The 27,031-nt window shown below is 42.6% G+C and overlaps 1 protein-coding gene across 6 annotated transcripts in view; it reads right to left on the reverse strand.

Moving 5' to 3' along the window:
- The window catches only part of Sbno1 (strawberry notch homolog 1), a 66,080-nt gene extending 39,386 nt beyond the window's left edge, over positions 1–26,694 (reverse strand). For 2 of the 6 annotated variants that reach the window (XR_007210479.1, XM_048343092.1), the window contains exons 1-10: positions 26,503–26,694; positions 18,482–18,613; positions 17,735–17,839; positions 14,458–14,770; positions 13,351–13,451; positions 8,273–8,366; positions 5,178–5,338; positions 3,618–3,751; positions 3,296–3,386; positions 246–407 (exon numbers count right to left, since the gene is read on the reverse strand). Coding sequence is in view for 5 of the 6 variants with exons in the window: in XM_048343092.1 (XP_048199049.1) it covers positions 246–407; positions 3,296–3,386; positions 3,618–3,751; positions 5,178–5,338; positions 8,273–8,366; positions 13,351–13,451; positions 14,458–14,770; positions 17,735–17,839; positions 18,482–18,613 (1,293 nt within the window). In the remaining variant the exon portion in view is untranslated. The remainder of the gene's footprint in view (positions 1–245; positions 408–3,295; positions 3,387–3,617; positions 3,752–5,177; positions 5,339–8,272; positions 8,367–13,350; positions 13,452–14,457; positions 14,771–17,734; positions 17,840–18,481; positions 18,614–26,502) is intronic. The other 4 variants (XM_048343093.1, XM_048343095.1, XM_048343094.1 and 1 more) reach the window with 4 other exon arrangements.
- Between the last annotated feature and the right edge of the window lie 337 nt (positions 26,695–27,031).

Raw genomic sequence — 27,031 nt, forward strand, 5'->3', positions numbered from 1 at the left:
AGTCTATGAGACTCTTTTTTCCAGTTAACCACAAGAAAATCGAAAGTGGTGCTGTGGCTCAAGTGGTAGAGCACTAGCCTTGAGCTGAAGAGCTTAGGGACAGCACCCAGGCCAAGTTCAAGCCTCATGACCGACCAAAAAACAAACAAACAAAAAAAGAAACAGGGGTAAACTAAATGCCAGGACACTGGCCTGGCCAGGTTCAAGACTTGGGGGAATAAACATATTCATTTATTGAAGGATACAACTCCATCAAAGTCATCACCACACCAATGCAGAAGTTGTTTTAATCTTGTTTTATATTTTCCGCCAGACTGGCTTTCACCAATAAGGGAAGAATAGGTAGCAAAAATAACACCCTTTTTCACACTCCCATTATGTTTCGAAGAAATTTTTCCATATTTAAACTGAAAAAAGAAAAGAAAATTTAATTAGTATGTCTTTCTGAGAAACATTTATCACATCCAAACTTTGATAAGCATGACTTTTTTTTTTTTTTTTTGCCAGTCTTGGGGCTTGGACTCAGGGCCTGAGCACTGTCCCTGGCTTCTTTTTGCTCAAGGCTAGCACTCAAGTGGTAGTAACCACTTGAGCCACAGGACCACTTCTGGCTTTTTTCTGTATATGTGGTGCTGAGGAATCAAACCCAGGGCTTCATGCATACAAGTCAAGCACTCTACCACTAGGCCATATTCCCAGCCCCTAGCATGACTTCTTAACTGGGTAGGTTCATGACAGGTTAGAAAAGTTACAATGATCACTAAGAAGATTGACATTTTCATATATAGTACACACACAGAACCTTACAGCATAAAGACCCAGTTTTCAAAGTTTCAATAAAAGCTTACTGGCAAAAAAATTAGAATTAAAAATCAGGCACTGGTGGCTCATGCCTGCAATCCTAGGTACTCAGGATGTTGAGATCAGAGGATCAAGGTTCAAAGCCAGCCTAAGCAGAAAAGGCCATGAGACTCATATCTCTAACCACCAGAATTGGAGCTGTGGCTCAAAGTGGTAGAGCACTAGCCTTGAGCAACAAATAAATAATCTCAGAGACAGTGCCCAGGCCCTGAGTTCAAATCCCATGACCAACAAAAAGAATTTAAAATTTTAAAAAATCAAACTTGGCCAGGAATGTGGCCTAATGATAGAATACTTGCCTAGAATTCATGAAGCCCTGGGTTTAATTCCTCAATACCACACACAGAGAAAAAGGTGGAAATGGCACTGTGGCTCAAGTGGTTGAATGCTAGCCTTGAGCAAAAGCTCAGGGGCAGTAACCTTGCCCAAGCTCCAGGACTGGTACAAAAAAAGAAGAAAAAGGGCTGGGAATATGGCCTAGTGGCAAGAGAGTTCGCCTCATATACATGAAGCCCTGGGTTCGATTCTCCAGCACCACATATCTAGAAAACGGCCAGAAGTGGCGCTATGGCTCTAGTGACAAAGTGCTAACCTTGAGCAAAAAGAAGCCAGGGACAGTGCTCAGGTCCTGAGTCCAAGCCCCAGGACAGGCCAAAAAAAAAAAAAAAAAAAGAAAAGAGAAAAAAAAAAGTCACACTACCCTGTAAGTCACAATACTTGCTCTACAAACGTTTATGTGCTCTTACTATATGTAAAACATTATAGTTAAATTGAGGAATACATAAAGAATTATAAATAATAATTTGTGGGCCCATTAATTATATTAAATTTCCTTTTCATTTCTGAGGAAAAGAAATTTTTTTTTGCCAGTCTTGGGGCTTGAACTCAGGGCCTGGGCACTGTCCCTGAGCTTCTTTTATTCAAGGCTAGCATTCTACTAGTTGAACCAGCCTTTTCTGTTTATGTGGTCCTGAGGAATGGAACCCAAGGCTTCATGTATGCTAGGCATGCCACTAATGCCACTAAGCCATATTCTCAGCCTGTAATTTCTTTTCTTTTCTTTTCTTTCTTTTTTTTTTTTGCCAGTCCTGGGCCTTGGACTCAGGGCCTGAGCACTGTCCCTGGCTTCTTTTTTGCTCAAGGCTACCACTCTGCCACTTGAGCCACAGTGCCACTTCTGGCCGTTTTCTACATATGTGGTGCTGGGGAACCGAACCCAGGGCTTCATGTATACGAGGTGAGCACTCTTGCCACTAGGCCATATTCCCAGCTCTCAGCCTGTAATTTCTGAGAACTTTAAAAACAGTGATTTCTAGCCCAAGCAGGAAAGTCTATGAGATTCTTATCTCCAATAAACTACTTAGAATAAGCTGAAAGTAGTGCTGTGGCTCAAGTGGTCGAGTTCTAGCCTTGAGTAAAAGAAGCTCAGGCAGCCCAGGCCACATTCAAGTCCCAGGACTTAAAAGAACAAACAAACAAACAAAAAACCCGGGCACACAAAAAGTGATTTCTAAATGCCTGACATATGCTATTCACCATAACTCTATTGTAATTATTTCAAACACAGAACTTTCTACCAATCCATTCAACTGAGTACAACCTACCCAATAAAGCCCAGTTACTGCCCTAACACCAAACTTCTGTAGACTGACATGGAAAGTAGATTTACATTTACTTATTTTTGATGGATACTAGGGAGACTTAAAAGAATCACGTCTGTCTGTTTTATAATAGATAAGCAAGAACAGGCACACAGTACGTCAATAAAGGTTTGCTAAATGAACATTAAACTAATCACAAACTGTGTTTTAGACACTTAACATCTTTTTCTTTTTTTTTTTTGGCCAGTCCTGGGCCTTGGACTCAGGGCCTGAGCACTGTCCCTGGCTTCTTTTTGCTCAAGGCTAGCACTCTGCCACTTGAGCTACAGCGCCACTTCTGGCCGTTTTCTGTATATGTGGTGCTGGGGAATCGAACCCAGGGCCTCAAGTATATGAGGCAAGGTCCCTTGCCACTAGGCCATATCCCCAGCCCCTTGACATCTTTTTCTTCCCCTATATAAAACTGTTTCCACATGAACATTGTAAACAAAACAAAAGTGGGAACAGTCACCAAATCACAGTAATGGTTATACACAAAGCAGTATTTAAGTGGCCTAGAGTGTGATATGGATAGGTCCAAGGGAAAAAAGATGACTAAGAAAGAATTCCATTATAAGAGAGACATTTCTTATGTGATTGCCAAAACATCAGTACTCCCTGGCATGGTATTTGGCACATAATAATCTACATATCAGCAGAAGTAACAAGCACTCACTGTACTTCCTGTGAAGTAACTCACTTAATTCTTACCACAAGTGCACAGTGGAAGCTATGGCTCTGTCATGAAAGCGTCAATTTACCGAATGGCCAACTCAACACAATGTGGATCATACCTTATTTAATGAATGGACCAAAATATTTTTTGCTCCAATATCCCTCAAATCTCTTTCAGCATCATATTTTAAGTCATTCGAAACACTAAACCTGTCATAAAAAATAAAAATAAAAATTATATCATTCTACAAAATTCAAGAAAAAGCCAAGTCTTGACACTTCAAAAAATACACTTAACATTTTACTCTTTACCTGGTTTATGCAATTGTATAACCCCTTTGTACAACTCCGTAATAATAACAACAACAAAAATATGTTTAAATCCATCTCCACATGCTTAAGTACATACAAAGGAAAGCTTGCACAGTCCCTGGTACTTACCACAGGGCTCTTTTCCTACTCAACAAGTAATTTTCATAGATGATTCCTGCTATCGTCCTGCCTTTCCCTACACCAGCACCATCACCTATTAAGAAACCAGCACGATCTCCATTGGGCAGGAATGTTTCATGTTGCTAAAAAAGAAAAGCTGGTAATTAATTTTTCCTAAACATCAATTCATCTTGCATATACAACTTAAGAATCATATTGATACTCCTATTTTTATATAAACAGCATAGGATTTAACCTTTCATATGCATATGCTGTTTGAACTTAAAGCCTCATGCTGACTATGCTTGTTTCCTCAGGGTTCTCTACCATTTGAGTAATGCCTCTAGCCTGGCTTTTTGCTGGTTCTTTGGAGCTGGGATCTCAAGGACTTCACTGTCCAGTCTAGCTTTTTTTTTTGGCCAGTCCTGGGGCTTGGACTCAGGGCCTGAGCACTGTCCCTGGCTTCTTTTCTTGCTCAAGGCTAGCACTCTGCCACTTGAGCCACAGCACCACTTCTGGCCATTTTTCTGTATATGTGGTGCTGGGGAATTGAACCCAGGGCCTCATGTATACGAGGCAAGCTCTCTTGCCACTAGGCCATATCCCCAGCCCCTCCAGTCTAGCTGTGAACTACAGACCTTGGGGTCTCAGCCTCTGGAGTATAGCAGGGATTACAGACATGAGATACCAATACCTAACCAAGTACAAATATTTTCTTTACAGATCGCATATATTCTTTCCCTCTAAGGTATTATGTACTATAAAAAGCTATTCACAAATTGGTAAGGAGTCTTCCATATTCTTTTCAACCTTTACATAATGCAAACTCTTACATCACACAAAATTATGGTGGATAGCTGGCTATTTAGGTCATTACTTATTTTACAGAAATATAATATGACTGAGACAACTGGTCTAACTCTAGCTCACATGTTAAAAATATGTTCAGGGGCTGGGGATATAGCCTAGCGGCAAGAGTGCCTACATGAGGCCCTAGGTTCGATTCCCCAGCACCACATATACAGAAAACGGCCAGAAGCGGCGCTGTGGCTCAAGTGGCAGAGTGCTAGCCTTGAGCGGGAAGAAGCCAGGGACAGTGCTCAGGCCCTGAGTCCAAGGCCCACGACTGGCAAAAAAAAAAAAAAAAAATATATATATATATATATATATATATGTTCAATACACTAAGTAATGCATTTCTATTTAATCACATCAATAAGTATGAATACTAAAACTTACAAACTTTTAAGGCTGGAAGGAGCAAGAAATATCCTAATATATATGCTCCTAACTAAGGAACAAATTCCTAAGACCAGAAGTGTTAGGTGAAAGATTATGTGCATTTTTCATTTTGATGAGATTCTCAAAAAAAAACCCAAAAAGTGACAAATTTGTCACTTCCACTGGAAATACACTTCCCATGTCATTCTTATCTACCAACATATAAACATAAATTTTCCTTAAAAAAAATCACATTCTCAAGTGTTTTATGCAAGGAAACATCACCTTTAAGAGCAAACAACTATATTATATGGACTAAAAGAACCATTAAGTGAAATTATGAATTACCTGGGCTGCATATGTAATTGCCTCAAGCTGTAATGCAGACAGCCAGCCATTATCAATGGTTTCTTCAGAAATAGATGTTTTGTACCAAACATCAGGAGGAGTGACACTGGATAAAGAGCTAGTTTCCACTACAGCATCTGGGTGACGCAGGCCAATTTTTACTAAATGAAAAATTTTAAATGTCCATTTTAATCATTCTATTCATTTCCAGTCTTCTAACATATAACACCTTCACTATGAGAGAAAAAACATATTAGAGCTTCCATACAAGGTACTGTTCGTCTAGTTTGATGTAATCTCACAAGTAAGTCTGAGCTTTTGTTGCCAGGCTTTGTAGATCATATACAAAAGCTCACTGCCAAAATAATAATTTAAAAAAAGTTACTGTTGGTAGTGTTGGAATTTAAAGTGAGCCAGATGAGGGGTTCACACTTGCAGTCCCAACACTATGGAGAGCAAGGCAGAATGTGAGTACGAGGCCAGCCTGCGTTATACAGCAAGTTGCCTCAAAAAACAAGACAATTTAAAAACACTACCTATAATGGACTAATAACTACGTATGGTCCAGACTTGCTGAGAGAAAGATACAAGAAAGGTTTACCAAGTAGCAGAGCACTTACCTCTCAAGCAAGCACAGGCCAAATTCAAACCCCACACTACCAAATCTTAAATGAGTAAGTAAGACACAGCTTGGGCTGGTCAAAGGGATGCAAATTTGAAGCCCCAGCTACTGGTGCAGCTGAAGACAGGGAACTGCTTGAGCCTATCAACTGGAGCACAAGACTCCATATCAAGAAATAAACCACAAAATAAATAAATAAATAAACAAACCACATGGGTGCAGGGACTCACAGCAGTAATCAAAGTATTTGGGAGGTAGAAATTGAAAGGGCCACGGTCTGACTCTAGCCCAGGCAAAAGCTGGACATGGTGGTGCATACCAAAGGTCTTAGCCACATCCTAGACCTGGTACAATCAAGGTATTAATTATACCAGCCTTAGGCAAAAAAAAAAAAAAAAAAGTGACTTCGACATGAAAAACAACTAAATACAAGAAAAACAGAAGTAGCTCAAGGGTAGAACACCTGCTAGAGAAGGCAATGCCTCTAGTTCAAACCCCAGTGAAATAAAACAAAACTAGAAAGGTATACTCGTTCACACCAACAGGCTCTCTAAAAATAATGGAACACAATCCATGACCTCGGTTTATCTTAATTAAATACATAATTAATTCAGTGAAATAAAAGATTATTAATCTATTTTTTGTGTGTGCTAGTCTTGGGGCTTGAACTCAGGGCTACTTGGCTACTGTCCCTGAGGTTTTTTGTTTTACAAGTCTTGGGGCTTGAACTCAGGGCCTGAGCACTGTCCCTGACTTCTTTTTGTGGCACTGAGCCACAGAGCCAATTCCCGATTTTCTGTTTATGTGGTGCTGAGGTATGGAACTCAGGTCTTCATGCATGCTAGGCAATCACTCTACCGCTAAGCCAAATTTGTAGCCCTGAGTTCTTTTGTTCAAAGCCAGAACTCTACCACTTGAGCCATGGCTCTACTTCTGGTTTTTGCTACTTAATTGGATATATGCATCTCTGGGATTTGCCCACCAGCGCTGGCTTCATATCGTGATCTTTGGACCTCAGCCTCCTAAATAGCTACGATTACAGGTGTGATAAGCAAGCTCCTACTATAAAGGGTTAACTGTACATATTTTTATCACTTTTTCAGACTATCTTTTATAGAAACTTTTATGAGATATTCCCAAGGCAGTGTACGTAGAATCAGCAACAGACAATAAGAAAACCAAGGGCATGGCTGTGTTCCAATAAAAATCTACAACTATTAAAACAAGCAGGGGCCTGGATTCTATTTGCTGACCTCTGATTTAGAAGTTATGGACAGCCATTATGGACTTTCCTGCCAGGGTTGGCTTTGAACCTCGATCCTCGGATCTTAGCCTCCTTAGTAACTAGATTACAGTTGTGAGCCAACAGTACCTGGCCCATGAGACTCTTATCTCCAATTAACCAGATAACCAGAAATGGTGCCAAAGCTCAAAGCACTATACTTGAGCAAAAAGAACTCAGGGACAGTGCCCAGGCCCTGAGTTTTAAGCCCGTGACCAGGGTGGGGATGGGATTGGGAAACTAGAGAAGTATACAATTTTGGAGTCTGTTAACAGATATTTTTTAGTGCAATTTAAATGCTATTAGTGCCTTTTCATAGAAGCCAATATTACAGTGAACTACAATTATACAAAAGGCAGAATTGGTATCAATGAATTAAAGAAATTTGTTCAAATTCCAATGTTTTTAGGATTTTAGATAAATAAAACGTACAACATAAGGTTAAGATACATTATTTCTACAATTTGCTTTGGTTGTTATAATCATTCTTTATATGATCAAAATGAATGTGAGCTGGGTGATGGTGGCTCGTGCCTATAATCCTAGCTACTCAGGAGGGTGAGATCTGAGATTCCCAGTTCAAAGCTGGCCTGGGCAGGAGAGTCCATGAGAGTCTTTTCTCCAATAAACCACCAGAAAACCAGAAGTAGTGCTGTGACTCAAACCAGTAGAGTACTAGCCTTGAGCTGAAGAACTCAAGGACAGCACCCAGGCCCAGAGCTTAAGTCCCATCCTACCCCCTCAAAAAACGAATGTGAAATTATGAAATCTAAGTTTTAGTCTTGGTCTTAAAGAACTTCAGTCCAAGGGATAGGAATGTGGCTTACTTAGTGGCACTTACTTGCCTAGCATGCATGAATTCCTGGGTTTGATTCCTCAGGACCACATAAAACAGAAAAAACCAGAAGTGGCGCTGTGGCTCAAGTGGTACAGTGCTAGCCTTGAGCAAAAATAAGCCAAAGACAGTGCTCAGGCCCCAAGTTCAAGACCCAGGACTGGCAAAAAAAAAAAAGAAAAGAAAAGAGAAGAAAAAAAGGACTTCAATCTAAAACAAGATCCTAAAGTTTTGGAGGTGGAGTTGTAACGCAAGTGGTAGACGCCAGTCCTGAGCTAAAAACTAATAAGTGAGAGAGCACTAGCCCAGTGGAACCTTCAAGTCTTTTTGTTTTGACAAAAGTTTCAAAAGCATACATTTTATTGGCATGTACTCTGCATAGGTTTCTGCATGACCCATTTCTTCTTCATCTTCTTCCTCTGGCTCATCATCTTCTTTAACAGGAACTTTCTGTAATACAGAAGGTGCAATCAACCTCAAATTCAGGGACAAGGGCCTGGCCAATGCAGAGGAATGCTCACAATCTTCAACCTCAGGAATCTCAGGCACCATATACATATCCCTCCAATCTGGGTCACATGATGTGGCCCATTTGTCCAATGGTGAGTGCAGAGAACAGGGACCTACCTACCTGTCCCTTATTTACAAACAAGTCACTGCAGGGCTCCATTCCTTTCAACCACCACCATGCACAACTACTTTCCCTCTCAATACTGCCTTCCTGGTGTCCACATCCATATGGACCTCAGTCTTCTTCCCAAACCAGACAGGAAAGGAGCACAGGGGCACCTAGTAAGGAGCCCAAAGCCCAGCCTGGCAAAATCTAAGTCTCATGTTCTACTTTCATTTTATTTATTTATTTATTTTTGTTGGTCTTGGGGCTTGAACTATGGGCCTGGGAACTGTCCCTGTCTTCAGCTCAAGGCTCTCTACCACTTGAGTCACAGCACCACTTCCAGTTTTCTAGTGGTTAATTAGTCACACAGACTTTCCTGCCTGGGCTGTCTTTGAACTGTGATCTTCAGATCTCAGCCTCCTGAGTAGCTAGGATTACAGGTGTGAGCCACCAGCGCCCAGCTTTATTTTATTTTTGTTGTTGTTGGTAGTGGGGCTTGAACTTGGGAGTCCGGGTGCTGTCCCTGAACTTTTCACGAGTCTAGAGCTCTTACCCTTTGAACCACAGCTCTACTTCTACTCCCTTTTTAATTTACCTCCATCTATTTTCTTTTCCTCAAGCCTAAATCTAAACCTAGAAAAAGTCTAGGTTTCTGTGTCTCCATAGACACAATAACATGGTCACAGAATTTATTCTCCAAGCTTAGGCTCAAGGAGGAACTACTACTAATGACATCAGAAAACAAGAGATAACCCACACTATTTCCAGCAAATCCTCAAAACCAAAAGGGCACCACAGCTACACATTTCTCTTATCCTTCTCTACAGAACCTCATAGAGGTGGCACGTGGGGAGGATAAGATGCCAGAGATCCTGACTAGGGGGCTGGGATGTAGCTTAGTGGCAAAGTGCTTGCCTAGCAATTACAATGTCCTGGGTTCAGTCACCAGTACCAAGGGGGGAAAAAAGATGCTGAACAACTTTTTTCCCTACCAGTAGACCATTAGGAAGCTGCCAGTTCAAGGAACTGAATGCATAGCAGAGGTCCTACGAAACTCACTGCACCAGCAAGAGGAAGAGGAGGGATTTCTTTTTATTATTTCCCTGAGATATAATTTATTGGCACATAGAGGTTGAAAATATGGGGAATAAGGCAACAACCATCCATTCACTCAACACTGACCTGTAGGGTCCTAAGAAGATATTCAAAACTCTACAGATGTTCTCAGAATTAGGACACAATGAAACCCAATTTCGGGGGCTGGGGATATGGCCTAGTGGCAAGAGTGCTTGCCTCGCATACATGAAAGCCCTGGGTTCAATTCCCAGGCACCACATATATAGAAAATGGCCAGAAGTGGCGCTGTGGCTCAAGTGGCAGAGTGCTAGCCTTGAGCAAAAAGAAGCCAGGGACAGTGCTCAGGCCCTGAGTCCAAGCCCCAGGACTGGCCAAAAAAAGGAGTCAGAAACTCAATTTCAAGCAAAATAACATTGGCTAGAGAAACAAATCTAAGTCTCAATTATGCATTTAGTTATTTAATTTTATAGCCTTGGGGTAAATTACATGAATTCTGATTCCTCTCCACTCCCACCTTTCTCAGTCTTTGCTTACTTGCTTATTTGTTTTGGTACTGGGCTTGAACTCAGGACCTAGGATTCTCACTCAGCTTTTTCCACTCACAGTTAGTGCCCTAATATTTGAGACATACTTTTTTTTTTTTTTTTGGCCAGTCCTGGGCCTTGGACTCAGGGCCTGAGCACTGTCCCTGGCTTCTTCCCGCTCAAGGCTAGCACTCTGCCACTTGAGCCACAGCGCCGCTTCTGGCCCTTTTCTGTATATGTGGTGCTGGGGAATCGAACCTAGGGCCTCGTGTATCCGAGGCAGGCACTCTTGCCACTAGGCTATATCCCCAGCCCCTGAGACATACTTTTAATACAGCATTTTTGTTGTTTGGCTGGAGATGAGTCCTTACTGCCTGGGCTGGCTTGATACTGTGATTCTCAGATCTCAGCCTTTTTGAGCAGACAGGATTACAGCGGTAAACTACTGTGCCCAATTTCATCTTTTTCCCAAGACAGAAATGCATTCAGGCTACAATGATCAAATCTCTTCCTTTTTCCCCTACCTAGATTTTATTTTAAACAACTTTTATTTGTTTTGAGATTTGTTTGTTTTTTGCCAGTCCTGGGGCTTGAACTCAGGACCTGAGCACTGTCCCTGACTTCCTTTTGCTCAAGGCTAGCACTCTGCCACTTGAGCAACAGCACTACTTCTGGCCTTTTCTACATATGTGGTGCTGAGGAATCGAACCTAGGGCTTCATGAATACGAGGCAAGCAATCTTGCCACTAGGCCATATTCCCATCGCCCCTAGATTAAAAAAAAAAATCATAAGGGGTATAATTAAAGGGCAAGTTGGTTAACACTGAGAGTCACAAAATCCTGGAGGCAATGTCTCTGAGCCAGATCGATGTGAAAGGGCAACTGACACCAGGCTTCAGGTTGAGAAGCTGAATGATGGTGAGGCAGTATGTTACTTGGGGACTGCATGGTCAATACACATGTAGATGTTCACTCCTGAAGCCCAGACAAGGTTCACTAAATGAGGACTGTGGACCCAAGGGTATTAGGTACTCCTTCCTTTTTCAGATTACAGAACCTAAGTATTAGGAATATTGTGTGTCAACAAATTCAGGTGGCTTCAAAATACCGGAGAAGCTAAAGAAAACCTATCAGTTGACTACTGTGGTCTACAAGCTAGCAGTCTACAATTTGATTCTTCACTATTAGACCAACACAAAGCTTCTGGTGTAACTGGAATGGGAACATGAGCTCTATATTAAAGATTTCCTAAGCCAGGCACTGGTAGCACACCCCTGTAATCCTAGCTACTCGGGAGGCTAAGATCTGAGGATGGTGATTCGAAGCAGGCCGAGGCAGAAAAGTCCCCATGAGACTCTTATCTCTAATAAACTACTCAAAAAAAGCCAGAAGTGGCTATGTGACTCAAGTGGTAGAGAACTAGCCTTGAGCACGAAGAGGCTCAGGGATAGCTCCCAGGCCCTGAGTTCAAAAGCCCTACAACCAACAAAAAAATAAAATAAAATAAAGATTTCATAATGAAAAAATATTTTCAGCTGGGAATGTGGCTCAAGTAGTAGAGTGCCTACACAAGGCTCTAAGTTTAAACTCCAGTACTACCAAAATAAAAATAAACATTTTGTTCATTTTCAAAACCAATTTCCACAGTGGTACTCACTAGACACTATGTTAAAAATAAACTATACAACTTGTAGCTGTGGATGGGAGGGAATAACCGGAGAGAGCAAGGGAAGGGGTGAAACTGTCCAAAAAGAAATGTACTCTTTACCTGACTTATATAACTGTCATCCTATTCACCTTTATAACAATTAAAAATTTTAAAAAGAATCAACTTCCAGATGCTGCCAATACATGACCACTAAGGCCTACCTGCAATCCTTTAGAACTGCTTATGTGAGTCCTTTCTCATTTTCCTTTCTCCTTACTCCTTTCAATTCCCTCTTACAACTCTTACAATTCCCTTCTTACCACTCTCTTCCATTAGCATGGAACCTCCATCCACCTAGGTTCCAAGTCATCCATCCTGAATCATGGTGGGCTTTCCTAACTCTACTTCTAATGGCTCCTCACAGGGACTGTAGCAAACCAAAGTCCAGCAAGGTCAATTCAGGACCTGACAAAAAACCCAAATTCTACACTGCGACTCCTTCCTGATATACATCATCATTGAAGCATAAGTCACCACCTCTTCACTGTCAATTACAGATTCTCTTCCTAAAATGCCCTCAACTCTCTCTACATTAAAAACCCCAGCCACACACCTCCATAATGTCATCTATGGGGCCATTATTTGTGGAGATTTCACCTTCCTCCTGACTCAACCTATGCAACCTGTGTGTATCACACTAGTTTTTGGTTTTCTCTTTTAATGTACCTTACATTGTCATTTAATACAGGTAGTTATCACATTTAATAGCTATTGAAAGAGGACTCATACAGTACACTTCTTACAAAAGCCCATTATACATATTATTCAAGGAAGTTATTAAATAAATGTATAGAATTGACAAAAACCATGTAGCAGTTTCAAAACTTCAAAAACAGGAAAAATTGATTAATTAAAAAGTATTCTGTGATCTGAGAACTCATAGCAGGTACTCTACAGGTTCAATTCTAAACTCAATTGTTATCAAAATTCTTCAGTTAACTCCACATTGTCTTCTTTTCATGCTCAGGTAAAATTTATAACAAGAACATGTAAATACTACATATAACACCACTTTACATCAGGTACACATCATTAGTCACTTCATTCAGTGCACTTGTGTGACATTTAAGCTTCATGCCAGTTCAGCATATACCAGGCCTCTGCACTCTCAGTCTTATGATGGTTTATCTAATCCATTTTGTCCTACTTTAATGTTGCTATGCTAAACAAATCCTTGCTAAAATTTTGTTTTCTTCAAATACTTACATAAAGGAGTTTCAGTTTAACTTGTTGATTTATGTGTAAATGCACAGTCAGTCACCCCTCCCATCCTTATCGCCATCTATCTTTTCCCATCCACTTCAAGTTTCCTAGGAAGGTCTTCAAGTATGCACACTGTGTACTCTTCCACCATTTCTCTTTCCATCATCTGCCTCTCTCGTTTTATTTCCTACCCTCTACGCTAAACGTAGAAAAAAAAGTTTTCTGAAGGTTGTTCTAAAGCACCTGTAGTCAAATGTTCTATATTACATGAACACAAAAATACTAATATACCTGTTCAAAACTCACCATTGTTGGGGAAAAACTCCTCATTTTCATGTCATTTATCCATATTCTTGCTACTTCTTTATTGGAAGATTCTTTCTTTACTGCACCATTGCTTACATCAGCTAAGGGAGAGAAATCAATTTACATTTTACAACAAAAATCTCAAGGTTTTCCCTGCAGTTTAAAAGTTCACTAACTTTACCCATTTCATAACCCAAAGGATATAAATTTTTCCATGCTAAATTAAGTATAAGCATGAAAACATTCAAAACTATGTGTCCTTAAAGAATGATTTTGTTGAGCTGGACTCTGGTAGCTCATGCATATAATACTAGCTACCCAGGAGGCTGAGATCTGAAGACTGCAGTTGAAAGTTAGCCCAGAAATTCTGTGAGATTCTTATCTCCAATTAACCACCAGAAAACTGGAAGTGACACTCTCACTCAAAGTGGTAGAGTGCCAGCCTTGAGCAAAAGAGTTCAAGAGCTGAGTGCCAGTGGCTCATGCCTGTAATCCTAGCTATTCAGAAGACTGAGACATCTAAGGATCACTGTCTGAAGCCAACCTAGGCAGAAAAGTCTATGACACTCATCTCCAATAAATCACTCAACAAAAGCTGGCACTGTGGCTCAAGTGGTAGAACTCTAGCCTTAAGCACAAAGAAGCTCAGGGACAGCGCCCAGGTCCTGAGTTCACAGACCCAGGACCTACACAAAAAAGAAAAGGAAAGGAAAGAAGAGGGGAAGGGAGAAGAGGGGAGAGGAAGGGAGTTAGAAAACAAGTGCATGTGTCTGGGAACTTAAAAAAACTTACTTATGAGCAGGATACCATAATCATAATAGTTTACAAATACCAAAGCCAGCATTACTTAAGACACATTTCATTGAGCTCATTTAAAAAGAAAAAGTCAAAGGGCACTAAGGGCACTGGTAGCTCACACTTCTAATCCTAGCAACTCAAGAAGCTGAAATCTGAGGATTCTGGTTTGATACTAGCCCTAGTAACAAAGTCTGTGAGTCTCTTATCCCCAATTAATCACCAAAAAGACCAGAAATAAACCCTAAACAAAACATAGCTTTGATATAACTTAACACAGGGAAAAAAGTTGACACTATGAAAAATACTTACTAGCTGCTGTTGCAACTGGCTGAGCAATATTAGCAGGTGGTTTCAATTTCATTAGTTCATTAAGACTATTATTTTTTAATAGATCCTTCAGTTGAACCTGGTCTTTTGAAGGTGCAGAGGTCATGGCATTTCGGACTACTGGTGCTGAGATTGAAGGGCGTGTGTTTGCAGTAGTCTGGATAAACTTTGTTAAAGTGATGGTTTGCCTATTGGTTGTTACAGGTGGTGTTTTAGTCATTACAATTGTAGATCCTAAGGCTGGAAGCTGATTTATCTGATTCAGCACAAACGTCGTAGTAGATGGAGGCTGCTGCTGAAAAAGAAAATGAAACATTTTACATACTGAAAAATGCTTTCTTCCTTAATGTATATCCAATAAACATGGGAGGCCATTTAATAACCTAAAATTAAGCCCATTGCTGATTCCTATAAACCTAACTATTGAGGAGGCTGAGACCTGAGGGTCACATTTTAAAGCCAGCCCAGGCAGACAAATCCAAAAGACTCATCTTTAATTAACTGGCAAAGATTAATCTGGAAGCTGAGGTCAAGTAGTAGACTGCCAGACGAAGGAAGGAAGGAAGGAAAGAAGGAAAGAAGGAAGGAGGGAGGGAGGGAGGGAGGGAGGGAGGGAGGGAAGGAAGGAAGGAAGGAAGGAAGGAAGGAAGGAAGGAAGGAAGGAAGGAAGGAAGGAAGGAACTAAGAACACAAGGACCTGAGCTCAAACCTCAGTAATGAAAAAAATTTTTTTGGCCAGTCCTGGGCCTTGGACTCAGGGCCTGAGCACCTTCACTGGCTTCTTCCCACTCAAGGCTAGCACTCTGCCACCTGAGCCACCGCACCCCTTCTGGCTGTTTTCCATATATGTGGTGCTGGGGAATCAAACCGAGAGCTTCATGTGTAGGAGGCAAGCACTCTTGCCACTAGGCCATATTCCCAGCCCCGAAATTTTTTTTTTTAATGGGGGGCTGGGGATACGGCCTAGTGGTAGAGTGTTTGCCTCCTATACATAAAGCCATGGGTTTGATTCCTCAGCACCACATATATAGAAAAGGCCAGAAGAGGCGCTGTGGCTCAAGTGGCACAGTGCTAGCCTTGAGCAAAAAAAAAAAAAAAAAAGGAAGCCGGGGCTGGGGATATGGCCTAGTGGCAAGAGTGCTTGCCTCGTATACATGAGGCCCTGGGTTCGATTCCCCAGCACCACATATACAGAAAATGGCCGGAAGGGGCGCTGTGGCTCAAGCGGCAGAGTGCTAGCCTTGAGCAAGAAGAAGCCAGGGACAGTGCTCAGGCCCTGAGTCCAAGCCCCAGGACTGGCCAAAAAAAAAAAAAAGGAAGCCACAGACAGAGCTCAGGCCCCAAGTTCAAGCTCCAGGACTGGCAAAAAAAAAGGGGGGGGAAGGGGTAGCGGGTGGGAATGTGGCCTAGTGGTAGAGTGCTTGCCTAGCATACATGAAATCCTGGGTTCGATTCCTCAGCACCACATATACAGAAAAGGCCAGAAGTGTACAGTGCTAACCCTGAGGAAGAAGCCAGAGGCAGTGCTCAGGCCCTGAGTTCAAACACCAGGACTGGCCAAAAAAAATTGTTTTAATTGGTTATATTCGGGGCTGGGAATATGGCCTAGTGGTAAAAGTGCTCACCTCATATACATGAAGCCCTGGGTTCGATTCCTCAGCACCACATATATAAAAAAAGTTGGAAATGGCACTGTGGCTCAAGAGATAGAGTGCTAGCCTTGAGCAAAAAGAAGCCAGAAACAGTGCTCAGGCCCTGAATTCACGCCCCAGGACTGACAACAAAAACAAAACAAGTAACTGGCTATATTCTTGCTTATTGGCACTTCCTTTCCAATTAGTTATAAATTACCGAGTAAAAATGTATGACTTGGAAGAAAAAGTATAGTAAGCAGGGTGACACTGTATATATATAATCATCAAGCATAAAGGAAAGCTGTGATCTACAGTTATCAAAATATTAAAACTAGTTACAGAAAGAACTGGTCCAAGTAAGTAGATAATTCTAGCTAAGTCATTCATCCACCTGGAGGCCTGGGCTCCCCTAAGTCCAATTTTCTGGTTTAAACATTGCAAGATCCCTCTTCAATGTGCTGTTTGCCACCATACAAGTTACACTAAAGTTCAGAACTTAGACACAGACATGAAAAATGCAAATCTCAGTGATAACAAGGGTGCTATTGAGTCAAAGTCAAAGCCATAAAGCTAAACTCAGGACTTGGACACTGTCCCTAAGCTTCTTTTTACACTCAAGGCCTACGTAGTCCTCTACTTCTTGAGTCACAGTTCCATCTGGCTTCAAACCATGATCCTCACATCTCAGCCTCTTGCGCAGCTGAGATTAACAGGGATGAGCTACTGGTGCCCGGCTCATAAAGCAATTTTTAATTAAAGGGTGAGATGGGGTGGGAACAAATGAGAGAAAAAGATGTTTATTTGGAGATACCATGCCTGTTGACTACTAGTACAAGTGAAAGAGTTTTATAAATTTGAATCTACTCTTTTTTTCTCTCCTCAAACTACATATTTCTGTGCCACTCCTTTAGTAAGAATCTGTATTTCTAAGTCATATTTTTTCCCTTTGGTTGTGTGGCTTGAACCCAGGGCCTGGGCACGTTCCTGAGCTCTTTTGCTCAAAGCTAGTATTCTACCACTTTAAGCCACAGCACCACTTCCACTTTTCTGGTGGTTAATTGGAGATAGTCTCACAGATTTTCCTTCCCAGACTGGCTTTGAACTTTGATCCTCAGATCTCAGCCTCTTGAGTAGCTAGGATTACAGGCATGAGCCACCAGCACCTGGCTCCACTTAGTACTTTTAAATCTAAGCCCTTATTAACAGCACAAATTACCAAATTTATCCAGTTTTCCTAATAATTTTATTCCACTAGTCTTCAGTTAACAATTGCTTGGTTTTGGAAAGGTTAGAGGAATTTTAAAGCACAATTTACACTCACATAAAAAAGGCAAAAATGAAAATAAAGGGAGGATAATGTTCGTATCTTTATTTCAAGAACTTGTGTCAATTTTATGACTTTTAATAATCTCAAAAATATTTTATTCTGTTCCAATTACCTTGTGATACACTATGTTGCAAAAGAGTAAATGAAAAATGTTACGAAGGAGGAGACAGGGCAAGATACTGAAAAAGTCCAAGAAACAAAATTAAGAAGACAAAATTGTTTCATATTTTAAAAGATTACTTTCTTGCTACCAACCTAGGCTATTTCAGAGGTAATGGCAAATCTGAGTAACTCTTACCCTCACATTTAACAGTGCGGGAGTAGGTACAGTCTCTGGCTCTTGTTTAACAGGAACTGCTGCTTCTGTCTCCAAACCTAGCTCTAATGGACTAAATGGCACCGACTGGGGAGAAAACAACAGAGAAATAGAAGACAGCAGTGAATTCTGTTTCAAGAACAAGAATAACAAGTATTTTACTTACTTAAAAAGCAGACAAACAAAAACTAGGAGGGTCCTTGCCTAGCATGAACAAGGCCAGAAAGGAAAAAAGGGTCAAGCATTACATTCAAACTGAATGTAAAATCCCAAAAATCTTTGCAAGCATAAAATCTCCAAAATTACACTAATACTGGTGCTGGTCGGTCCCGCCTATAATCCTAGCTACTCGGGAGGCTGTGATCTGAAGACAGAAGGTTGACAGCCAACAAGGCTCAAGTGGTAGAGTGCCAGCAGTGAGCGAAAAAGCTGAGGAAGGGCACACATGCAAGCACACACAGAAATATGTCTAAAATACAAAGATAACTGTAAGAAAATTAATGATCTACAAAACTCTTATGGAGTCTATTTACATATATGATAATAAAGCAGAGGATGATGTCTTGATTCTTACTGCAATTATTGTTATCTCATGAAGAAAAATAATCAACATAAAAGTAACCTATGTGTATTTTAAGTTAAGATTTAATAATATGCATTTCCATAAGTGGAAATTGTAAGTTTAGACAAAGTCCCTAATGTTTAATAGAGGCTTTGAAAAGCACTTACCTGCTGCACTGGCACGGTAGGTGTTGGAGTTGCAATCCCTGCATCTCCACCATCGATATCAAAGAGGTCATTCGGACTTATCCCACTCTCACTCAAAGCAGCAAGCAGTAAATCTTGCCCTGGCTCCACCATCTGAAGAACAAAGTAGAAAATGTGAAGATGAAAACTCAAGGCAAAAATAAGTATTAACTCACCTTTATATAGAAACAATCCAACATTTTCCACTAACTCATTCACTATTTATGTGTCAGGGAGAGACTTAAGAGAAATAGTCTTGCATCCTAGGAAGCCCACACTAAAACAGGAAGGATAGTGATGTATGTGATTCAGGAGAAGAAGGTATGTAAATGGAACACTACAGGATCACAGAAGGAAAGGTGAACAACAGTACCCAGGTAGAGAGCTAGCATCTATGACAATGGAGCTCAGTGCAAAGGAAGAAATCACAAGTCGGCAAGAATCTTATGGACAGTGAATTCACATTCAAGTCCTTAAGGACTATAGCTGGAGCTATCAAAATGGATATGGAAGCTCATAAGAGGCTCAATTTGAGGAGTGGGAAGGGGAGGATGGGAAGAACAATGGAAGGGGTAACATTGATCAAAAGCACTCTATACAGCTAGGAATGTGGCCTAGTGGTAGAGTGCTTACCTAGCATGCATGAAGCTCTGGGTTTGATTCCTCAGCACCACATAGACAGAAAAAGTTGGTAGCGGTGGGCTGGAGATATGGCCTAGTGGCAAGAATGCTTGCCTTGTATACATGAAGCCCTGGGTTCAATTCCCCGGCACCACATACATAGAAAATGGCCAGAAGGGGCGCTGTGGCTCAAGTGGCAGAGTGCTAGCCTTGAGCAAAAAGAGCCAGGGACAGTGCTCAGGCCCTGAGTCTGGCCCAGGACTGGCCAAAAAAAAAAAAAAAAGAAGTTGGTAGCGATGCTGTGGCTCAAGTGGTAGAGTGCTAGCCCTGAGCAAAAGAAGCTCAGTGACAGTGCTTAGGCTCTGAGTTCAAGCCCCAGGATTGCCCCCCCCCAAAAAAAGCACTGTACTCATAACCTGACAGAACTGCAACCTCTTTGTACAGCCATATAATAATAGCAACAACAATAATAATGAGGCTCAGGTTGAAGATGAGGACACATTAACCATAATCTCATCCACTATTCTAGTGAATTTATTTATTTACTTAGGGGCCTGGGCACTGTCCCTGAGTTTCTTTTGCTCAAGGCTAGTACTCTATTTGAGCCACAGCACCACTTCCAGCCTTTTCTGTTTATGGGGTACTGAGAAATCAAACCCAGGGCTTCATGCATGCTAGGCAAGCATTCTACCACTAAACCACATTCCTAGCCCCTATATGGATTTTTGCCCATCTTTTATGGGGGGGGGGGAGGAAACAAGAGTTACTTCAATTTTAACTTTTCTCATTAACTTCCTTGAAATAATTTTCTTTTTCCTTTTTTTGCCAATCCTGGGGCTTGAATTCAAGCCTTGGGCAATGTCAATAAGCTTCTTTTGCTCAAGGATAGCACTCTACCACTTGAGCCACAGTGCCACTTCTAGTTTTCTGGTGGTTAATTAGAGATAAGAGTCTCACTGAGGACTTTCCTGCCCCGGCTGACTTTGAACTGCGATCCTCAGATCCCAGCCTCCTGAGTAGCTAGGATTTCAGGTGTGAGTCACTAAGTCCAGCTGGTTTATTTTCTGATGAATGAAAGTGATGCCACTTACAAAGTTTCAAAGCTTTATTTTGGAATAAATGCCACAGTGAGGTTGAAATTGGGCCAGCGATGAATACTTGGGAGGATGGTGCATGAGAAATAGCCCAATATGCAGTATAAATTAAGTCAGCACATTTTCCTAATAGAAACACATTTGAGCATACAATTATCCTAATACATAATACAAATAACTATTTTGTTTTATTCCTTTGTTATGGTAGTACCGGAGTTTGTATGCAAGGCCTCAAAACAAGTGCTCTACCACTGAAGCCAACACACCCCTAGACATTTCAATTTAAAAAACTTCATTCCAACCACTAACCTGGTGAGAAGTGTGGTTTCTTGGCCCACCTAGTATCTTGACCCAGATTAATAGAATCCCAGAGATTATCAAAACACCATTTTTTTTTTTTTTTGCCAGTCCTGGGCCTTGGACTCAGGGCCTGAACACTGTCCCTGGCTTCTTTTTGCTCAAGGCTACCACTCTGTCACTTGAGCCACAGCGCCACTTCTGGCTGTTTTCTGTATATGTGGTGCTGAGGAATCGAACCCAGGGCTTCATGTATACGAGGCAAGCACTCTTGCCACTAGGCCATATTCCCAACCCCTCAAAACACCATTTTTAATGAAAATACAGAGCTGGGCACTGGTGGCTCTCCTCTGTAATCTTAGCTACTCAGGAGGCTGAGATCTGAGGATCACATTTCAAAGCCAGCCCCAGGAGCAAAGTCCACGGGACTCTTACCTCCCTCAAATTAACAACCAAAAAAGCTGGAAATAAACCTGTGGCTCAAGTGATACAGAAGCAGCCTTGAGCACACACAAAAGCTCAAGGACATAACTGCAACCCCTATGTATATCACCTTGACAATAAAATTAATTAAAACACAAAAAAAGCTCAAGGACAGTGCCCAAGCCACAAGATTGGCATGTGCGTGCACATATACATAGAAACAAAATAAAGAAAATACTAAAAATGATTTGTTTATACTTGACAGAGAAGTACCTTTTTTAAGAAACAGGGTCTCATTACATTGAGAGGCTGGCCCTAAACTCCTGCCTCAACCTTCGCACTGTATCTAAGAAGTACATGGTTTTAAGTCAGTGAATTCCAAACTATAGACCAGAGTATATAAAGCCCATGAAATCTATTAATGCAGCAAATTTATATCAAACCAAGTCTAGAGTTGAAAGCATAGAGATGCTATTCGTTCACGAAATGCAAACTCTTGAAAAGAGATATGAATGAAAGTGTTTAAAATGTGTCTTTACTGGGCTGGGGATATAGCCTAGTGGCAAGAGTGCCTGCCTCGGATACACGAGGCCCTAGGTTCGATTCCCCAGCACCACATATACAGAAAACGGCCAGAAGCGGCGCTGTGGCTCAAGTGGCAGAGTGCTAGCCTTGAGCGGGAAGAAGCCAGGGACAGTGCTCAGGCCCTGAGTCCAAGGCCCAGAACTGGCCAAAAAATAAATAAATAAATAAATAAATAAATAAATAAAAATAAAATGTGTCTTTACAATGAACATGAAAAATATACAGGAGCTGAGCACCAGTGGCTCAGGCCTTTAATCCTAGCTACTCAGGAAACTGAGATCCAAGAATCATAGTTCAAAACTAGTCCAGGCACGAGGAATGTCCATGAGACTCTTACCTCTGATGAACCACCAAAAAAGAATCTAGAAGAGGAGCTGTGGCTCAAATCATAGAGTGCTAACCTTGAGCAAAAAAGCTCAAAGACAGTATCCATGTCCTGAGTTCAAGCCCCAAGACTGGCACACACACACACACACACACACACACAAAGGAAATAAGCAAATTTAGTTGGACATCAGTGCCTCATGCCTATCTGCCTATCATTTTACCTAACTGGGAGGCTAAGATAAAGCAAAGAAATTTGCCAGATTCCTTCTCAACCAGTAACTGGACCTGGTAGCATTGTCTATGTGGGAGGCTGAGACTGGGAGGATCAGATTCCCAGATGAAGGGAAGCTGGATGGTGGCATGTAACTGTCATCCCACCTATGGTAGGAATAAAAAAATAGGGGACCAGGAAGTGGTGCTGTGGCTCAAGTGGTAGAATGCTAGCCTTGAGCTGAAGAACTCAGCGACAGCACCCAGGCCCAGCGTTCAAGCCCCACAGTCAACATGAATAAATAGGTACGTACATATGTAAAATGTAAAAAATAAAAATAAAAATAAATTGGGGACCGAGGTGGAGGCATGCATCGGAGCTGGGAGCTCTCATGTCTAAAATCCTAGTTATTCAGGAGACTGAGACTTGAGAATCACATTTTGAAGCCAGCTTGGGCAGACAAATATGAGACTTTTATCTCTAATTAACCAGCAAAATGCACAAGCAGTAGAGCCAAGCCATGAGCAAATAAGTGAAGTGAGCAAGAAAAAGCAGATCATGAGAATTTGAATTCAACTCCCAGTACGGATCACCAAAGAGAAACAAGTATAACCCCAGTACTATCAAACACACAGTTTCAAAACTGCTTTATAAAAGTTAATAATAGAGAAGCCAGAGAGGGAGAAAATGACACTTTTTTGGCCAGTCCTGTGGTTGAACTCTGCCTGAGCACTGTCCCTGAGCTTCTTTTTGCTCAAGGCTAGCACTCTGCCACTTGAGCCACACAGAGCCCCTACAGGCTTTTTCTGTTTATGTGGTACTGAGGAATCCAACCCAGGACTTCATGCATACTAAACAAACAAGCATTCTACCACTAAGGCAGATTTCCAGCCAACACACTTTTTTTTTTTTTTTTTAAAGCACTGGAGCTTGAACTCGGGCTTGAAAGCTCTACCACTTGAGACACACACCCAGTCAGTCCTCCTTTTGCTTTTAGAGGTTTTGCTTTGTTTTTCAGATAAAATCTCAAGTGGTTGCCTGGACTGGCCTTGAAATATTACAGGCATGTACTATCATACTTAGCTTGAGATTTTGTTTTTTGCATTCCCCTCAAGAACCAAGGCTTGAACTCAGGACCTCATATTCCATTTTCATTTTACTTGCTTACACATGGTGTCCTACCACTTGAGCCATGCTTCTAACCAGTTTTTTGTTTTTTTTCTGGCTAACTGAAGGTGGGACCTTGAGGACAAGGCTGGCTTCAAGCCTCCAGATCTCAGCCACCTCAGTAGCTAGGATTACAGGTGAGCCATGGACACCCAGCCCCAGCTTGTTTTTTGTGAGACAGGGTCTCACAGACCTGGTTATGTCTGCCCTGGAATGACACAAATGAAAAACTAAAGCTAAGAGAAATAGTGTAACAAGGCAACAACTACAAAAATTCAGAGCAAAATTACAAACTTTTCCCAATACTATACCCTTCCAAGATTTTATATAGATACTCTTAGCCCCATACAAGTGGCCATCCATATCCAAAGGTTCCATATTCAAGTATCCAACCAAAGATTAAAAAAATACTAAAAAATAAAAATCCCAATGTAAACCTTTTTGTCATTTCCTAAACAACTATAACTATATGATAGTTACATACTAAAACCAGTTCTTAGCCTTTACATTGTATTACGCAAGTGGATCCAGAGACAATATCAACACTAAAGGAGCATGCACATAAACAACAGGCTGGGAATGTGATTCAATGGTAGAGTGCTTGCCTAGCATGCATGAGGCTCTAGGTTCAATTCCTCAGCACCACATAAACAGAAAAAGCTTGAAGTGGCACTGTGGCTCAAGTGGTAGGTTGCTAGCCTTGAGCCAAAAGAAGTTCAGGGGCAGTGCCTAGGCCTTGAATTCAAGGCCCAGGACTGGCAAAAAAAAAAAAAATAGTATGACCCCATTTTAATTTAAGAGTCTTGAGCACCAGTAGATTTTTGCTTTCTTCCTGGGTCCCAGAGCCAATCTCTCATAGACACTAAGGGAGATGTGTACAGGTACTTTCACCTGCCAATCACAATATGCTAGTGATTTGTCAAATCAATGTATGGCATCATGCTAGCATTTAATAAAATTTCAGTACAGAACAGGAAGTTATTGCAAAGCATATACAGAGCACAAACATTTTGTGAAATTGTGTTATATTTGTATGTAGTACTAGGTAATAATACAAAGCATATTTCTTATTGTAGGATGTAATAAAAATACTTAAAAATCATTAACCTCTTTATTGCCTCTGAAAATAACCACAGTAATATAATGGATTTTGTTATGTATTCTACAGAAAAGGGAAAGCAATTCTCAGAAACTACTTTTATACAGGGAAAGCAAGGCAACCCAGCCACTCATGAAAGGTTAGACTAATGTCTTCTTGGTGAGAACAGACCCAAATGCTCTTCTCATTAACAGGTGACAAGTCTCAAAGACTAGAAATGATCAAAATACATCTGAAGTTTTAAAGGCCAACCTTCTCCTCTCTACTCCACCACTCCCTGGCAGTACTGGAATTTGAACTCAGGGACCTGCAGGTGCTCTACCACTTGAGCCACGCCTCCAACCTGGAAGCTGATTCCTTTTAAAAACATGAAAAGGCACACCTGTAATCCCAACACTTGAGAGACAGGAGGATCTCAAGTGCAAGGCCACCATGGACTACATACATAAATAGCAAGGCCTTGTCTCAAAAAAAAAGCCTTAACAGGCATGCAAGTAAACCACTGTTCAGGCTTTCCTTTTGAACACTTGTCTAGCAACTAAAGTGAGTTGCACAGAATAAAGTTAAACAGAGAAGTAAGCAAAAGTCAAAGGAGAAAATACAGATGCATCTTCCAGTTAGGAAAATTGTCAAACTTTTTTGGGGGGGGATGGGGAGAGATGAAGTATAACTGGGATTTCAGCATTCCTACCTAGAGACAACTTTAAAATAGAATGTTTCCTTCCTTTCAAAATTAATATCCCACCCCGACCAGATTGCCAGTACAGAATTCTGCATTTCAACCCAGAAACTCTATATAAATCTCTTGTGTAATGATTATGGCTTTCCCCACTGCTTATGAAAATCAATTCTGATCGCTGGAAAGCACTGGGTAAACAGACTCCTCCTGCACTTAAGTGGCAGAATTGTCTATGAGTGCTAAACTAGATATAACACTTGGGGATGACGTTTGCTGGACACCCCCCCACACACACACAGTCTACTTTTCAGATGTCCTATTCTACCTCTACTGCTGGTTATCTGGAGAAAATGAAAAGTTTAACTCGGCATCAAGTGCTAACAATCAACTTTTAAAGGTCAAAGGGGACCAGTTTTTAACCTTCCCTCAACACGTGTTCAGCACAAACTTCCGGGTGCGGTTACAATTGGCTGCGCAATTCAATGGATAAAACGTTGCTTTGACTCCCCATTTTCTTGCCTGTTCTTTCCCACGTTTCTCAACCAGCGCCTCCAAAAAACAAAAGCCTCCCACAGTAAACGGGGCACACAGAAAAAAAGAGCTTCTCTCCGAAAGGATCAGGTTAGTGGTCCGCAAACATGAACTAAACACAAGCACAAAGCCGGGTGGAAAGGGGAGGAGCTGCCTACCAGGGTCAGGAAAGAAACAATCACCGGGTTCGGCAACATCCAATCTCTCTGGCGGTTAAACCCATCCCAATCCACCTTGGAGAAACCACCAGAAGACACTGCTTTGAGGAACTTGGATGCTCGGTGCAGCAGAACACTTTTAAAGTAATAAGCAAACGCCCAACCGCCATTCCCACGAACGCACAGCTACCCTTAGGGCTTGGGAGACGAGCTCGCTGGCTAGAGGCGAAACTAAGCTGCCACCCAGCGAGGCGTGGAGTAGTCCCCACGTGTCCCACGCACCTTCCCCATCCGCCTAGGAGACAGGACCGGGGGGCCCCGCCGGCGAGGGGTGCGGACTCGCAAAGGACGGCCCTGTCGCGCCCCTCACTACCTTCCTCGCCCTGACCGGGAGCAGTGGGGCGGCAGGAGTACTCGAGAAGGATCCCGACCTCACTTTCCCGGCCGGTTCCGGACCTCACGGCCCTGGGTGTGGAAGGAAGCAAAACGGGCGACCTGGGGGTGCTCCCGAGGTGTCTCCGATTCTGGACAGCGGGGTTCCGCGACCCGAGAGTGAGCCCTATGCGCGGCGACCGCAGGGCCGGCGCTGCCGGGCGGCAGAGCCGAGTGCGGCGGAGCCGCCGGCGGGACCCTGGGGCTGCGGGGGGGCAGCACAGCCAGGGAGCCAGGCTCCAAGACCGGTGAGGTGAGGTGGCTGCGCACCCCCACCCCCGCCCGAGCCCGCCCCGCTCGGACCCCGAGGAGGGTGGGAGTGGAAGGCTGTCCGGGAGGGCGAGTGTGAAAGGAGAAAAGGGCTGAAGGGAAGACTTACTTTCCCCGCGGGACACGATGCCAGGACAGCTCCTCCCGGGCGGCGAGGGCTTGAGAAGCCAGAAGCGACCGGTGCGGAGGCGGCGACGGAGGCGGCAGCGGAGGTGGTGGTAGCGGCGGCGGCAGCGGCGGCGGCGGCGGCAGCAGCGGCGTCCGGCTCTGCCTACCTCCCCGCCGCCATCTTGACGCCCCTCCCCCCCGACCCGTAAGGAGGGAACGGGGCGGGGCCACGGCTCCCGCACCGCGCGCGCCGCGCCCCCACGTGACTTCCTCCCCCTCCCCTCGCTGCCCCGCGCTCCTCTCCGCCCCGCCTCCCTCCTAGGTGAAGGAAGGTGGTTTCCCCCCCTCCCATCCCGAACACCCCTTTCACCACCAAAAAAAAGGACTCCGCCGGTTCCCGCTGGCCTGGTAGCAGTAATTGGATCCAAGGGAATTCCGGAACCCAAACAGCCCATTACCGCGGCTTAGGGTGGGCGAGGGGTGAGGGGGCCGGGTTCCCGCGGAGGGGGAGGGGGAAGTCGAAGGCCGCC

This window comes from Perognathus longimembris, chromosome 3, assembly GCF_023159225.1.
Source record: "Perognathus longimembris pacificus isolate PPM17 chromosome 3, ASM2315922v1, whole genome shotgun sequence".
Taxonomy (NCBI): domain Eukaryota; kingdom Metazoa; phylum Chordata; class Mammalia; order Rodentia; family Heteromyidae; genus Perognathus; species Perognathus longimembris.